This window comes from Staurois parvus, unplaced genomic scaffold (genome assembly GCF_062004578.1).
Source record: "Staurois parvus isolate SC_StPar_1 unplaced genomic scaffold, SC_StPar_1.0 ptg000503l, whole genome shotgun sequence".
In the NCBI taxonomy this organism is placed as follows: domain Eukaryota; kingdom Metazoa; phylum Chordata; class Amphibia; order Anura; family Ranidae; genus Staurois; species Staurois parvus.
Window position 1 is genome coordinate 1,245,236 of NW_028318299.1, and position 17,119 is coordinate 1,262,354.

At 47.6% G+C, this 17,119-nt stretch overlaps 1 protein-coding gene across 1 annotated transcript in view; it reads left to right on the forward strand.

The window, feature by feature from the left end:
* LOC149451972 (uncharacterized) overlaps window positions 1–17,119 on the forward strand; it is a 78,635-nt gene that overhangs the window by 20,419 nt on the left and 41,097 nt on the right. Inside the window, exons 5-7 of the mRNA XM_089689872.1 lie at window positions 9,555–9,825; window positions 14,803–15,024; window positions 15,157–15,186. Of these exons, the coding sequence (XP_089545998.1) occupies window positions 9,555–9,825; window positions 14,803–15,024; window positions 15,157–15,186 (523 nt within the window). The remainder of the gene's footprint in view (window positions 1–9,554; window positions 9,826–14,802; window positions 15,025–15,156; window positions 15,187–17,119) is intronic.

The following is a 17,119-nucleotide window of genomic DNA, read 5'->3' on the forward strand; positions in this document are numbered from 1 at the left end:
AAAAAGGTGCACAAGCAACAGGGATGACCGCAGCCTAGAGAGGATTGTCAGGAAAAGGCCATTCAAAAGTGTTGGGGACTTTCACAAGGAGTGGACTGATGCTGGAGTCAGTGCATCAAGAGCCACCACACACAGACGGATCCTGGACATGTGCTTCAAATGTCATATTCCTCTTGTCAAGCTGCTCCTGAACAACAAACAATGTCAGAAGCGTCTTACCTGGGCTAAAGAAAAACAAAGTCCTCTTTTCTGATGAGAGCAACTTTTGCATCTCATTTGGAAACCAAGGACCCCGAGTATGTAGGAAGAATGGAGAGGCACAAGGACCCCGAGTATGGAGGAAGAATAGAGAGGCCCAAGGACCCCGAGTATGGAGGAAGAATGGAGAGGCCCGAAGACCCCGAGTATGGAGGAAGAATGGAGAGGCACAAGGACCCTGATTATGGAGGAAGAATGGAGAGGCACAAGGACCCCGAGTATGGAGGAAGAATGGAGAGGCACAAGGACCCCGAGTATGGAAGAAGAATGGAGAGGCCCAAGGACCCCGAGTATGGAGGAAGAATGGAGAGGCCCAAGGACCCCGAGTATGGAGGAAGAATGGAGAGGCACAAGGACCCCGAGTATGGAGGAAGAATGGAGAGGCACAAGGACCCCGAGTATGGAGGAAGAATGGAGAGGCACAAGGACCCCGAGTATGGAGGAAGAATGGAGAGGCACAAGGACCCCGAGTATGGAGGAAGAATGGAGAGGCACAAGGACCCCGAGTATGGAAGAAGAATGGAGAGGCCCAAGGACCCCGAGTATGGAGGAAGAATGGAGAGGCCCAAGGACCCCGAGTATGGAGGAAGAATGGAGAGGCACAAGGACCCCGAGTATGGAGGAAGAATGGAGAGGCACAAGGACCCCGAGTATGGAGGAAGAATGGAGAGGCACAAGGACCCCGAGTATGGAGGAAGAATGGAGAGGCACACACTGCAAGATGCTTGAAGTCCAGTGTGAAGTTTCCACAGTCTGTGTTGATTTGGGGAGCCATGTCATCTGCTGGTGTTGGCCCACTGTGCTTCATTAAGTCCAGAGTCAGCGCAGCCGTCTACCAGGATATTTTGGAGCACTTCATGCTTCCTTCCGTAGACAAGCTTTATGGGGATGCTGACTTCATTTTCCAGCAGGACTTGGCACCGCCCACACTGCCAAAAGCACCAAAACCTGGTTCAATGACCGTGGGATTACTGTGCTTGATTGGCCAGCAAACTTGCCTGACCTGAACCCCATAGAGAATCTATGGGGCATTGCCAAGAGAAAGATGAGACATGAGACCGAACAATGCAGAAGAGCTGAAGGCCGCTATTGAAGCATCCTGGTCTTCCATAACACCTCAGCAGTGCCACAGGCTGATAGCTTCCATGCCATGCCGCATTGAGGCAGTAATTGCTGCAAAAGGGGCCCAAACCAAGTACTGAGTACATATGCAGCTTCTACTTTTCAGAGGTCCGATATTGTTCTATGTACAATCCGTGTTTTATTGATTGCATGGAATATTCTCATTTTCTGAGATTGAGGATTTGGGGTTTTCATGAGCTGTAAGCCATAATCATCACAATGATGACAAATCACGGCTTGAACTATCTTGCTTTGCATGTAATGAGTCTATCTCATATATTAGTTTCACCTTTTACGTTGCATTACTGAAATAAATGAACTTTTGCACGATATTCTAATTTTTCGAGTTTCACCTGTATTTACAAGTCTCTTTGCACAAAAATCCTTGGAGAGCTAGCCAGACTCTCCTGGTGTACCACCCCAGACCCCAGATACTCCTCTACTCCGCTGTCTGATGGAATCACTGGGCAGGGGATGCAGTGCCTCTCTGTTTAAGAGGAAACAGTCCTGGGTAAGAAGCTAATCCAGTTTCCCACCAGAGTGCTTTTCTCCCTTTACTGGCCCAGGGGGCGTGGGTCTACTCACTCAGTCCTCAACCTATGAGCTGTTGGGCTTGTGGCTGTTACCAGGCTTTTCGCTGGGCTACACATTGCTCTGGAGACCGATGAGATCCTAAGTTTTCCTCTCATCCAGCTCCATAGCCTGTAGGTAGGCCCCCTCCTGGACCCCATCCCAGGCTCCACACTCCCCTTGCTCAGTCCATCTTCCACCCAAACTCTCTCCTGCTACTCAGCAGGCCCAGTCATTTTTAAGGACTGTCGTCCTGGCCCCATGCCAAGCCTCCTGCTGAGGATTGACCAGGATCCCTTGAGAGTGTAGACCAGCTCCTCCTCACCCCCTCCCACTGAGCTCTAGAGACTCCAAGTCTCTACATCAGGGATAGGTATCAAGGGACTGGTCTGAGGAGCCTCTCAGCCCTGACCAAAATTTAACCCTGCTAACTATCACACCAGGCTACTACTAAGCCTCTATCCCTAGCTGACAAGGAGTGTGCTACATGGAGATGCCAACAAGCTCACTCATGAGGCAGGGCACCTCTCCTAATGCTATGGCCTCCATTAACCCAGTAAGCTGAGAAGCTGCTATCCCTCCCCTTTGGAAGATGTTTAGGCCAAAGCCATAACCTTCTGTTCATCTCAGAGAAAAATGTTACCATACTCACCACAGACAGCAAGCTTGGCCATCATGGTGTCAGTACTAACTTTCCACATATGAATGCCCTTCCTAACGAGGAATCAAATTTTCTAGAATCTTCTACATTCCAGTCAGCTCCCTCATTTACCCTTTATTGCTTTCCTTCTCCCTTTCCCAGCTGTCCATTCACTTAGCAGCCATCCTTGATCCCAGACATCATTTCCCAGAAATATATAGCTAATTACATTTTATTAATAACCAATTATTTGTGTATCAAACTCCATTGCCTATTGGTTTGATATATTGTCAAAAACTCCTTATCTTTGTCCTCATTGCCTAGACACAGTCTGGATCAGGATCTGGAGTTCTGGGATATTGGCAAATTCATTTGACCACAATCCTTATTTAAGGCTGGCCATACACATGTCGAATTCCAAAGATTTTTCATTCAAAAATCACATCTTTGAATAATCGTTTGGATTTCCACCATTAGTGGGCCGCAGCATCGGTCGATTTCCGTGCGGCCATCAAATTTGAGTGATCGGGCATTTTCATCAAGAATGGGAGAATCGTGTCAGAAATATCATTGAAAAAGAAATAAGAATGAGCTGTGACCTGGAGAAAAAAGAAGATTCCCGGCCACAAAAATTATTTTCTATAGCAAGAGGAGGTGAAACTGAAGGCTCAGTTGGTCGAATTTTGAAATCAATGGTGGCACCATTGGATTCCCAAAAAAAAAAAAAAGAATTTTCTGATTTTGGAAAGAAAATTTGCTCAGAATTCGAATCATGTTTGGCTGCATCACTCAGAGAAATCTGTCATTGAAAGGGCCACTCAGTTGCAGTAGTCCCCATAAAAAAAGGATCTCAGTCTTCTGCCCACAATGATATGTATCACCAAATTCAGCACATCCCTTGTCTTTCCTGAAACACAACAAGCATTGATATTAACATGACAAATGTAGCAGGTGCTTCCTGTAATAAGGACCGCTCACTGCTGCTCTCTCTGCTTGTGCAGGGTGACTGGTCTTGTCTCCACCCCTCCTGTAGTTCTCAGCAGGCAGCCTGTGGTGGGTGGGACCAGCTGGCCCCTCCCACAGCTCTGCTCACTGTACAGGCTTTGTACAGCACAAGGACGAGGTCAGGATCTAGCCTGTCTGATTTGGGGGTGCAGTAAAAATGTCAGGGGGGCAGAGGCAGGTCCGCAGGGCAGTGTATAAGAGTCAGTAGAGCAGTGTACAGGGAGTCGGCAGTTTATAGGGCAGTGTACAGGGGTTAGCATGGCAGAGGACAGGGGTCAACAGGACAGAAGATAGGTGTCAGTGCAGAGGACAGGGGGTTAGCATGGCAGAGGACAGGGGTCAACAGGACAGAAGATAGATGTCAGTGCAGAGGACAGGGGTCAACAGCACAGAAGATAGATGTCAGTGCAGAGGACAGGGGTCAACAGGACAGAAGATAGGTGTCAGTGCAGAGGACTGGGGTTAGCAGGGCAGAGGATAGGGGTCAACAGGACAGAAGATAGATGTCAGTGCAGAGGACTGGGGTTAGCATGGCGGAGGACAGGGGTCAACAGGACAGAAGATAGGTGTCAGTGCAGAGGACTGGGGTTAGCAGGGCAGAGGACAGGGGTCAACAGGACAGAAGATAGATGTCAGTGCAGAGGACTGGGGTTAGCATGGCAGAGGACAGGGGTCAACAGGACAGAAGATAGATGTCAGTGCAGAGGACTGGGGTTAGCATGGCAGAGGACAGGGGTCAACAGGACAGAAAATAGGTGTCAGTGCAGAGGACAGGGGGTTAGCATGGCAGAGGACAGGGGTCAACAGGACAGAAGATAGATGTCAGTGCAGAGGACAGGGGTCAACAGCACAGAAGATAGATGTCAGTGCAGAGGACAGGGGTCAACAGGACAGAAGATAGGTGTCAGTGCAGAGGACTGGGGTTAGCAGGGCAGAGGATAGGGGTCAACAGGACAGAAGATAGATGTCAGTGCAGAGGACTGGGGTTAGCATGGCGGAGGACAGGGGTCAACAGGACAGAAGATAGGTGTCAGTGCAGAGGACTGGGGTTAGCAGGGCAGAGGACAGGGGTCAACAGGACAGAAGATAGATGTCAGTGCAGAGGACTGGGGTTAGCATGGCAGAGGACAGGGGTCAACAGGACAGAAGATAGATGTCAGTGCAGAGGACTGGGGTTAGCATGGCAGAGGACAGGGGTCAACAGGACAGAAAATAGGTGTCAGTGCAGAGGACTGGGGGTTAGCAGGGCAGAGGACAGGGGTTAGCAGGGCAGGGTACAGAAGTCAGCATGGTGGAAGACAGTGGTCAGCAGAGTTGAGGACAGGGTCACTGTTGGTCGGGCACGTAAGAGATCTCCTCCTCCCCACACAGCTGAGATCACTATCCCTCCACACAGTGTGTAGCCGGCTACTGCAGCTGCCAATCCAATTAGGAAATTTCACAGATCAGAACAGCAACTTCAGCCAGCTACACGTTGTGCAGATCGATGCTGTGCGGAATCTGATCTCAACTATGTGTGGGGAAGAAAAGATCTGCTGATTGCCTTGTGTGCAGTGCGGTTAGTGCCGGGACAAAGTCATCCAGCACTCAAGGTGAAGGTGACACACTCTGCCCCCCCCCCAAAAAAAAACACAGTGCTAATCAACACACTCACCCCCTAAGCATAAATCTCTTCTGCATGCCCAAATTCTAACCAAACAAAAATGAAAAAATTCCCCATCCTCACAGTCCAAACCCCCCTTCCAGCACAAATCTTTGCCCCCCCCAATCCCACCTTCCAGCTCAAATCCCCCCAATCCCTAACAAATCTTTCATGCCCCTCCTAGCACACATCCTCTTTCCTTCCAAATCCCCCCTACTAGTACAAACTCTCTCCCTCAAATCCCCCCTACTAGTACAAACTCTCCCCCCCCAAATCCCACCTCCTAGTGCAAACTCTCTCCCCCAAATCCCCCCTCCTAGTAAAAACCCTCTCCCTCAAATCCCCCCTCCTAGTACAAACCCTCTCCCCCAAATCCCCTCTCCTAGTACAAACCCTCTCCCCCAAAACCCCAATCCTAGCATAAACCCTCTCCCCCAAATTTTGCCTCCTAGTACAAACCCTCTCCCCCAAATCCCCACTCCTAGCATAAACCCTCTTCCTCAAATCCCCCCCTCCTAGTACACACCCTCTCTCCCAAATCCCCCCTCCTAGTACAAACCCTCTCCCTCAAATCCCCCGTCCTAGTACAAACCCTCTCCCCCAAATCCCCCCTCCTAGTACAAACCCTCTCCCCCAAATCCCCCCTCCTAGTACAAACCCCTTCTCCCAAATACCTACTCTTAGCATAAATCCTCTCCTCAAATCCCCCCTCCTAGTACAAATTCTCTTCTAAAATCACCCCTCCTAGTACAAATTTCCCCATTTCTAGCACAAACCTTCTCCCCCAAATCCCCACTCCTAGCGTAAATCCACTCCTCAAATCTCCCCTCCAAGTACAAACACTCCCCCTAAATCCCCTCTCTTAGCACAAATATTCCCCTCAAGTACAAATCCCCCCTCTAGTACAAATTCCCTCCTAGTACAAATCACCCCTCCTAGTACAAATTCTCCCCCTTTCCCCCTTCTAGTACAAATCCCCCCCCGCCCCCAAATTCTTCCTAGCACAACTGCCTACAAAATACCATTCCCAGTACAAATCCCCACATACCCAAATCACCCTGGTAGCACATATCACCCCCTGTCTCTGGAGGAGATGGGGGGGGGGAGTAATGAAGCCATGTACCATCGGATGTAATAGCGATCCTATGTAACCTGCTGTACGGAGGATCATTATTATGACAGGAGGGGGAGATCACAGAGATCCTGCACCTCCTCCCCGCTCTCTCCTCTCTGCCGCTCCTGTTTGGACTGATTACTTTAGATGCGGTTAGACTTGAGTACAGGGATGGGGGGGAAAGCTCAGTGGGCACAGCACAAAGTACATGGGAGAGGGGGAACCCGGCCTGGGGGGCACAATTGAAGTCTGGGGGGGGCATAGACCACCCCAGCACCCCCCTAGATTCACCCATGACAACGATCATGTCACTGCTATTTTTGCAAGGTAATATCTGGCTATGCAAAGGCATTTGGTGCACACAAAGCAGATTTCTATCCTTTATGGCTATTGAGGAATATATTTACATAATATTTTTGTGCTCGGAGTTCAGCTTTAACTGCTTCCCGAACACCCTATAGAAGAACTCCAACTACAGGGCGGCAGGGCTGCGTATATATACGTGATTTTGTATTTCTGGGTAGGGGGCGTGCTTACACAGTAAAAAAACACACCGCACACAGTTAACCCTTTGATCGCCCCAGATGTTAACCCCTTCCTGCCCAGTGCCATTAGTACAGTGTCAGTGCTTTTTATTAGCACTGATCACTGTATTGGTGTCACTGGGGATATCAATGGCAGTTAGACAGTCCCCCCCCCAGTGTCAGAATGCCTGTCAGAGTCCCGCTATAAGTCGCTGATCGCCGCCATTACTAGTATAAAAAAAATCCCAGTATATATACCGCCATTTGTAAACACTATACCTTTCACGTAAACCAATTAATTTACATGTATTGGGATTTTTTTTAGCAAAGACATGGAGCAGAATACATTTTGGCCAAAATTTATGAAAAAATTTAATTTTTTTTATTTTATTTTTTCAAAATTGTTAGTCTTTTTTGTTTATAGCGCAAAAAATAAAAAAATGCAGAGGTGATCAAATACCACCAAAAGAAAGCTCAATTCGTAGTAAAAAAAAGGACGTACATTTTATTTGGGTGCAGCGTTGCATGATTGCGCAATTGTCAGTTAAAATAATACAGCACCGTATCGCAAAAAAATGGCCTGGTCAGGAAGGGGGGGGGGAAACCTCTGGAGGGCAAGGGGTTAAAGGAGAAGCATGGCTAAGGCTTTATTGGCCATACTTCTCCTGTGGGTCACACAAGTGCAGTTCGGTCCTACACTCCTGTGACCCATTTTCAGCTGACAGCAGGCTAAGCCCCTCTGATGTCACAGAGCCGGTCAAGGCTCAGCAAAGATCCCGACCATATGGTAGGGATCCGCCCAGAAGCCTGGACTGACAGCCTGCTCAGCCTCTCAGTGAGCCACTGAGAGCCTGAGCCAGCCGATCCCACCCCCAACACAGCCCAGTGCTCCAGAGAGCGTTGGAGGGGAGGAGCAGAGAGTCGGTGACTGACAGGCTGAGGACCGAGAGCTGGGCGATCAAAGTTGTTTAACCACTTGCCGTCCGGCCGCTGTATATAAACGGCCAGATGGTGGCAGTCCAGGGTCGGGTTGCCATTCATAAACGGCGCCCGCATTTTCAAGCTGTGCGCTCTCCCTGGGAGCGCGCAGCACTGCGATCCGGTGCCCGCTGTGTCCTCCGGACACAGTGGAACACCGATCGTCGTATGGGACCTCGAGGTCCCAATCATGTGATCACTGATTGGCCAATCAGTGATCACATGAAGAGTGGTAAGCAAGATGTCACTTCTGACACAATTGCTTACTACGTATTCACAACAGCCTTGTACCATGTGACAAGCTGTGACCAATCACAGCTCACACAGCATTTCTCAATGGCTGCAGGAATGCAGCCAGAGAGAAGCAGAAATGATTGCTTTAACAGCCTTTATGGGTGTAAAAGCAATCAGTGTAAAAAAAAAAAAAATCTTCATCACCCCCCACAAGTAGTAGTGTCACCATGGTGACACTACTGCTAGGGTGACAGTACGTTAAAAAAACATAAATAATTTAAAAAAAATTAAATAAAAATGTAAAAAAAAATTATATTTTTTGGTTATAAACTAATTTGGGTTATTTTTTTTACTAAAAAGATAATGGAATACATTTTGGCCAAGATTTATGATGAAATATTATTTATTTGCAAAATTTTATAAGAAAAACAGTTTTCAAAATTTGTGGATGTTTTCATTTATACAGCAAAAAAAAAAAAAAAAAATCCCAGCGGTGAATAAATACCACCAAAATAAAGTTTTATCTGTTTAAAAAAAATGCTAAACAATTCATATGGGTGCAGTGTTGTATGACCGCGCAATTGTCATTCAAAGTGTGATAACGCTGAAAGCTGAAAATTGGCCTGGACAGGAAGGGGGGAAAAGTGTCCGGACTGGAAGGGGGGTGAAAATGTCCGGACTGGAAGGGGGGGAAAGTGTCCGGACTGGAAGGGGGGGGGAGTGTCCGGACTGGAAGGGGGGGGAAGTGTCCGGACTGGAAGGGGGGGAAAGTGTCCGGACTAGAAGGGGGGGGAAGTGTCCGGACTGGAAGGGGGTGAAAGTGTCTGGACTGGAAGGGGGTGAAAGTGTCCGGACTGGAAGGGGGTGAAAGTGTCCGGACTGGAAGGGGGGGGAAGTGTCCGGACTGGAAGGGGGTGAAAATGTCCGGACTGGAAGGGGGGGAAAGTGTCCGGACTGGAAGGGGGTGAAAGTGTCCGGACTGGAAGGGGGTGAAAGTGTCCGGACTGGAAAGGGGGGGAAAGTGTCCGGACTGGAAAGGGGGGAAAGTGTCCGGACTGGAAGGGGGTAAAGTGTCCGGACTGGAAGGGGGTGAAAGTGTCCGGACTGGAAGAGGGGAAAGTGTCCGGACTGGAAGAGGGGAAAGTGTCCGGACTGGAAGGGGGTGAAAGTGTCTGGACTGGAAGAAGGGGAAAGTGTCCGGACTGGAAGGGGGGGAAAGTGTCCGGACTGGAAGTGGTTAATCGCTCAGTTCTCAGTCATACAGGTGGCAGGGGCCAGCTGCAGCTGGGATTGGTGCTGCAACCATCTAGGTGAGTATGATTTTTTTCCTCTTAGATCAGGCACATCACTTCACTAGTATGAACAGAGATCGGGATTATTGTTGAATAAACCATAAAATGCAAGCAATGAAATAAACATCGTTTACCATGTTCTCCGATCATGACTTATGTCTGTTGGTTATTCCAGATGGGGCCAATAAAGGTGGCAATCTGTTCCAGAGACAGTGAACAGAATTATGAATGGCTGATAGATTTTCTAGAGAAGAGAATGTGTAGGAGAACAAAGATCGAGGCCCGGCCTGTGTACATAAGCAATACTGCGTCTAAGTTTCATCAAGAGGTCTCCGGGTATGACTTCGCCATCTTGTATCATACTAAGAAGCGTGGGAGGATAAATATCACCAACGTGACCGACTCCCTCTATGACGAGGAGCTGAAATATCTTCATAGAAGGTTTAGTAAGTAATAGATCTTTTTCTTCTTACATGTATTGTCGTGCTACCCCCGCAGGGGCTGCAGATGGTAACTGGTTCCTTCCCCCAAGCAGTGCAAGACCACCAGTCACACAGGCAACAGTCCTTCCACTCTGACTCCAATGATAGTCTAGGGGTTGTCTTTTTAAAGTATATTTCTTGAAGAACTTGAGAAGAGAGTAGGATTAGGGTGGCATGGAATACTCAAGGCACATTGAATAGTAACAGGAGGACACTTCTCTCTAGGCTAGGCTGCTCTGAACAGTCTTGTAGGCCAGGGGTTAAAAGGAATGGCCAGAAATGAGAACTGTAAGGGTTGTCTCGTAAAGAGCTATTGCTGGCACTTATCCTTCAAACAACAGTCACTTGGATCTTAAGCACAGCTCTATTCTCACAATTCCTCTCCAGGACAGCTGAAGTCCCCCAGTTTCCTCTAGACATCATTATTTAAAAATCCAAAAAGGTATGGGTTGAGTCAGTGGCGTATTTACCACAGAGGCAAACAAGGCATTTGCCTTGGGCGACAAGTTTCAGGGGAGCAGCGCTGCCCCTCAGAAGAAGGGGCATATGTGGCAGAGATGGGGACCTGATGAAGTACTGTTTGAGCTCCATGGTAACCTAGGAGGCTGAGCGCTGCTGGAGGGTGTAAGCCCATGGAAGACACTGGGCTTGACTTTCATTCCAGAGAGGGTGCTGCAGTTAGTGCTTGAATCTCTCTTTCTCTGGTTGGTGGTGGTGGTGGTGGGGGGGTGCCCAATTTTAGTGTTCTTTCCTCAGAATGTACCAAACTGTTGATTTGGCCGCTCCTAATGTTGCTGCGATCTCTCTGATGGATTTGTTTAATTTTTGAAGCCTTACAATGGCCTGTTTCACTGAATTGACGGCTCCTTTGAACTCATGATGTAGGTACACAGCAATAGATTCCAAATGCAAATACCGCACTTAGAATCAACTCCAGACCTTTTACCTGCTTAATTGATGAAGAAATAACAAAAGAGTAGCCCACACCTGGCCATCAAACAGCTTTTGATTCAATTGTCCATTTACTTTTGGTCCCTTGGAAAAGGGGGAATGGCTGCTCTTAAAAGTTTAAAAAATGAGAGCGCTCATGGCGAATGTCCAGAATAAAAACCAGTAATGTTCATAACCAGCAGACAATATATAACAGTTTAATGGAGCAATAAAAGCAAGAATCACCATAAGGATGTATCCATGAATGGAGGTCATACAGGGATCAGTGCAAACCATAGACTGAAGGAATGATGGGAGCGGCTTACTGTGTTGTAGGCATGACAATGGAGAGCCTGGATGGTGAGCTCAATAGATGGAAGGTGAAGGAGCCACAATTGATGGTATGCAGGTGACCAAGGCCAGCGGTCTGAGAGAGACCCCACAGGGGGGATGAGAGGAGCAGGATGGACCTCCTCGGTTGCTGGAGATTGCACACCGCAAGTGATGTCACAGCACACCGGAAGCCAGGAAGAACCATCAGAAATCCTCATTCGGAAGGAGACCAATCGCACCAAGTCCTGGTTACCATGACAATGTGTTTTGCATGATATAGTACTTTGTCACAGACCAGAAAAAAAAGAAGGGGGGGAGGAGTTCGTAGATATATTGGATATATGTACACTCACCGGCCACTTTATTAGGTTCACCTGTTCAATTGTTTGGTAACACGAATTGCTAATCAGCAAATCACATGGCAGCAACTCAATGCATTTAGGCATCTAGACGGGGTGAAGAAAACTTGCTGAAGTTCAAACCGAGCATCAGAATGGGGAAGAAAGGGGATTTAAGTAACTTTGAACATGACGTGGTTGTTGGTGCCAGGTGGGCTGGTCTGAGTATTTCAAAAACTGCTGATCTACTGGGATTTTCACGCACAGCCATCTCTAGGGTTTACTGAGAATGGTCCAAAAAAGAGAAAATATCCAGTGAGCGGCAGTTGTGTGGAGGAAAATGCCTTGTTGAGGTCAGAGGACAGAGGAGAATGGGTAGACTGGTTCCAGATGATTGAAAGGCAACAGTAACTCCAATAACCACTTGTTACAACCAAGGTATGCAGAATACCATCTCTGAACACACAACACGTCCAACCTTGAAGCAGATGGGCTACAGCAGCAGAAGACCACACCGGGTGCCACTCCTGTCAGCTAAGAACAGGAAACGGAGGCTACAATTCACACAGCATTGGACAATAGAAGATTGGAAAAACATTACCTGGTCTCATGAGTCTCAATTTCAGCTGCAACATTCAGATAGTAAGGGCAGAATTTTGCGTAAACATGAAAGCATGGATCCATCTTGCCTTATATCAATGGTTCAGGCTGGTGGTGGTGGTGTCATGGTGTGGGGGATCCATCCTGCCTTGTATCAATGGTTCAGGCTGGTGGTGATGGTGTCATGGTGTGGGGGATCCATCCTGCCTTGTATCAATGGTTCAGGCTGGTGGTGATGGTGTCATGGTGTGGGGGATCCATCCTGCCTTGTATCAATGGTTCAGGCTGGTGGTGGTGGTGTCATGGTGTGGGGGATCCATCCTGCCTTGTATCAATGGTTCAGGCTGGTGGTGGTGGTGTCAGGGTGTGGGGGATCCATCCTGCCTTGTATCAATGGTTCAGGCTGCTGGTGTTGGTGTCATGTTGTGGGGGATCCATCCTGCCTTGTATCAGTGGTTCAGGCTAGTGGTGGTGGTGTCATGGTTGGGGGATCCATCCTGCCTTGTATCAATGGCTCAGGCTGGTGGTGGTGGTGTCATGGTGTGGGGGATCCATCCTGCCTTGTATCAGTGGTTCAGGCTGGTGGTGGTGGTGTCATGGTGGGGGGATCCATCCTGCCTTGTATCAATGGTTCAGGCTGGTGGTGGTGGTGTCATGGTGTGGGGGATCCATCCTGCCTTGTATCAGTGGTTCAGGCTGGTGGTGGTGGTGTCATGGTGGGGGGATCCATCCTGCCTTGTATCAATGGTTCAGGCTGGTGGTGGTGGTGTCATGGTATGGGGGATCCATCCTGCCTTGTATCAGTGGTTCAGGCTGGTGGTGGTGGTGTCATGGTGTGGGGGATCCATCCTGCCTTGTATCAGTGGTTCAGGCTGGTGGTGGTGGTGTCATGGTGGGGGGATCCATCCTGCCTTGTATCAATGGTTCAGGCTGGTGGTGGTGGTGTCATGGTTGGGGGGATCCATCCTGCCTTGTATCAGTGGTTCAGGCTGGTGGTGGTGGTGTCATGGTGGGGGGATCCATCCTGCCTTGTATCAATGGTTCAGGCTGGTGGTGGTGGTGTCATGGTTGGGGGGATCCATCCTGCCTTGTATCAGTGGTTCAGGCTGGTGGTGGTGGTGTCATGGTGGGGGGATCCATCCTGCCTTGTATCAATGGTTCAGGCTGGTGGTGGTGGTGTCATGGTGTGGTGGATCCATCCTGCCTTGTAAATTGAATATGGTTTATGTTTATATCTGAGCCATAAAGGCTCCTAATTATATGGTCTCGGCCATATAGGCCTTGTACTGTAAATACTGTATATAGTTTTAGATTTTCAGGTTATGGACTTGTATTTATGAGCCGTTCAGGCTATGTTCAAGTTTTTTTTCCCCCCAGGGACTTTTTAGTTTCCTTTGTGTTGAGTTTTGTATTTATTTATTTATTTATATTTTGTACTTTTATACTTAAGTTTGATGGATATGTATGACATTAATACATAAATAAAAAATCTCCATCCTGCCTTGTATCAACGGTTCAGGCTGGTGGTGTCATGGTGGGGGGGATCTATCCTTCCTTGTATCAACGGTACAGGCTGGTGGTGGTGTCATGGTGGAGGGGAGATTTTCCTGGCACTAGCAAGGTGGACATAATAAAGTGTATATTAGCAGTATGAGTAAGCCTTATATAAGCCTCACCTCAGAGAGATTAAAGCCACAAAAGGGAAGTTGTTCTAGTACACAATCAATAATTTCACAAAGCCAATGGAAAATTCACCATGCTTTTAATGGTGAGCACCAAGTGGTTTGTTCACCATGCTTCCAATGGTGAGCACCAAGTGGTTTGCTCACCACGCTTCCAATGGTGAGCACCAAGTGGTTTGTTCCCCATGCTTCCAATGGTGAGCACCAAGTGGTTTGTTCCTCACGCTTCCAATGGTGAGCACCAAGTGGTTGGTTCACCATGCTTCCAATGGTGAGCACCAAGTGGTATGTTACCCATGCTTCCAATGGTGAGCACCAAATGGTTTGTTCCCCATGCTTCCAATGGGGAGCACCAAGTGGTTGGTTCACCATGCTTGCAATAATGAGCACCAAGTGGTTTGTTCACCATGCTTCCAATGGTGAGCACCAAGCGGTTGGTTCATCATGCTTCCAATGGTGAGCACCAAGCGGTTGGTTCATCATGCTTCCAATGGCGAGCACCAAGTGGTTTGCTCACCACGCTTCCAATGGTGAGCACCAAGTGGTTTGTTCCCCACGCTTCCAATGGTGAGCACCAAGTGGTATGTTACCCATGCTTCCAATGGTGAGCACCAAATGGTTTGTTCCCCATGCTTCCAATGGTGAGCACCAAGTGGTTGGTTCACCATGCTTGCAATAATGAGCACCAAGTGGTTTGTTCACCATGCTTCCAATGGTGAGCACCAAGCGGTTGGTTCACCATGCTTGCAATAATGAGCACCAAGTGGTTTGTTCACCATGCTTCCAATGGTGAGCACCAAGCGGTTGGTTCATCATGCTTCCAATGGTGAGCACCAAGCGGTTGGTTCATCATGCTTCCAATGGTGAGCACCAAGCGGTTGGTTCATCATGCTTCCAATGGCGAGCACCAAGCAGTTGGTTTGCAATGCTTTAATATATGGGATTAATTGGCTTAACACAACTTTAAACATCTGAATCGAACGGGGGACCGCCACCACTCAGAATCCCCCCCCCCCCTCCGTACAGCTGGATAATTGAATTTGTATTTTTCCTTTAAGGAGGGAAGAATGTTGTGGTGATTGACGATCTGGAGAACAGTGAGGACAGTGAAAAGCGCAGAATCTTAGAGGGACAGGAATACCTGAGTAAATATGCTTCGGACGTATTCCTCTTCACCCAGAGGGACAAAAATCAAACTGAAAATCCTTTGAAGACAATGGAAAAAAACAATGTGCGAAAGAAGCTGAAACAATTAAAGATGTACATTAAGAAACGCAAACGTATGTAAAATTGTATACAACCCCCCCACCCTTCATCCCCCACAAAGTACACATACTATTATACCGTATACATGTATGTACAATTCATGAACAATGCGTCATACAACTCCCCTATTTTCTTTTTCATTTCAGGCAGTGGATTTCTATCTAGATCCAGAGGAGGTAAGGTCAGCTGAATGTCGGAGTGAGTGTCATTATTGGCGACACATCCTGGTCACCTGACTTTTCTTGTCTGCGCTCAAAGCTCAACTCCAATTTCTGCAAAATTTGTAACAAAAGAAAAGTCACAGTTCACCTTTAGGCTCCATGCACACACATGTGATTTTTAAGCTCCAAAAAAGCTGTTCTCAGCATTTATTTTCTGCTCCTGGAAGCTAAATAGTGTTCCCCTATGTGTCCGTGCGCACTGCTTTAGTCTAGTCGCGTTTTTTGAGCTTCAGCTTCTAGAAGCAGCAAAAAATGGTTTCTGTAGAGTTTTTTGGAGTGTTTTTCCAGTAGAAAAAAAATGCTGAATGCTCCTAAGGCTCCATGTACACAGCTTAAAAAACGCTGGATAAAAAAATGCTGGTAATAGTGTTTTACAGGAGCGTTTAGGAGCATTAGACATAGAAACAGAAAAGTGACGGCAGAAAAAGATTAAATGGTCCATCCAGTCTGCCCATCTTTCTGTTTTTTTTATTTTGGAGGGAGGGGGGGTGTTGGGGATTTTTTTGTTTGTTTTGTTTGTTTTTTGTTCTCTGTTTTTTCCTGGAGGCGAGCATGGGAGGAGGAGACACAGGAACTAGAGAGCAGGAGGTGTTGGGAGGGTGGAAGAGAGCGGTTTGGGTGATATTTTGAGACCAGGTTGGTGAAGTAGCCGGGGCGGAGTTATAGATGGCTCTGTTAACGATCCTAAATGCTATTAAAATGCTCCTAGCAAAATTTTTCTAGCCTTTTTTTTCTACATGTTCTGTAAAAATGCAAATAAAATGCTAATGCTCCTAAACACTTCCAAATGCTCCTAAATTCTACTAAAATGCTACTGGGGGAGGTTGTAGCTTTTTTTATTATATGTGCTGTAAAAACGCTAATAAAATGCTAATACTCCTAAACGCTACTAAAACACTCCTAGCAGCTGTTTTCTAGCTTTTTGTTTTTCTACATGTACTGTAAAAACGCTACTAAAACGCTAACGCTCCTAAACACTACAAACATGCTCCTAGTGGGGTTTTCTAGCTTTTTTTCCTATATGTACTGTAAAAATGCTAATAACATTTTAATGCTCCTAAATGCTATGAAAACCCTCCTAGTGTTTTTTTTCCTATATGTGCTGTAAAAACACTAATAAAATGCTAATGCTCCTAAACACTTCTACTTAGAGTGAACTTGAGCGTTGCCCTTGCTATAGGCGTCGGCCATTTATGTGCCTCCTGAAGGCTGACTGAAAAACTCTCAGAGATATCCCCCCCTCCCCCCCCCTTGTCCGGACATGTTGCTAAGGCATTGCTAAGAGCCTCCCAGCCGTTACTGTTCACCTTCACAATCAGAGGAGCGAGTTGGTAACTTTCGCTCCCCGGAGAGGTCTCAGCATTTGAGACCTCGCTCCTAGGATGGGTGGAGGTGAACGGTAATAGCTGGGAGCGTCCTAGCAACCTCCTAGCAACAAGGCAGGACAGGATGATGATACCTCTGGGAGTTGTTCAGTCAGTCTTCTAGAGACACATGAATGGCCTACACCTACAGCAAGGGCAATATTCAACTTTATTCTCCGTTTGTCTATCAGCCGGCTCCCCTTGCCTTCATAGGCAGATTTTTGGTAAAAGGTGGACTGCGCCTTTAAGGAAAAAGAAAAAAAAAATCAACCGTGGCCGTTAGTGATGAGCTGAGGTTCAGGATGATCATTCGGTGACCTGCCACATGATGGCGGACTGTTTGTCCAATCAGCTGCAGCCAGAAAACTTTCCACCCTGCAGCTGTCACAACAAAGGGGCGGGGATACTGGTCTCAACATTGACCTAATATGGTCATATAAGGTCACCGATGTCACCAACATCCCCGCCCCTTTGTTGTGGAGCAGAGAATTTCCTAGAGACAGGTGATTGGGCCAGCGGCCTGA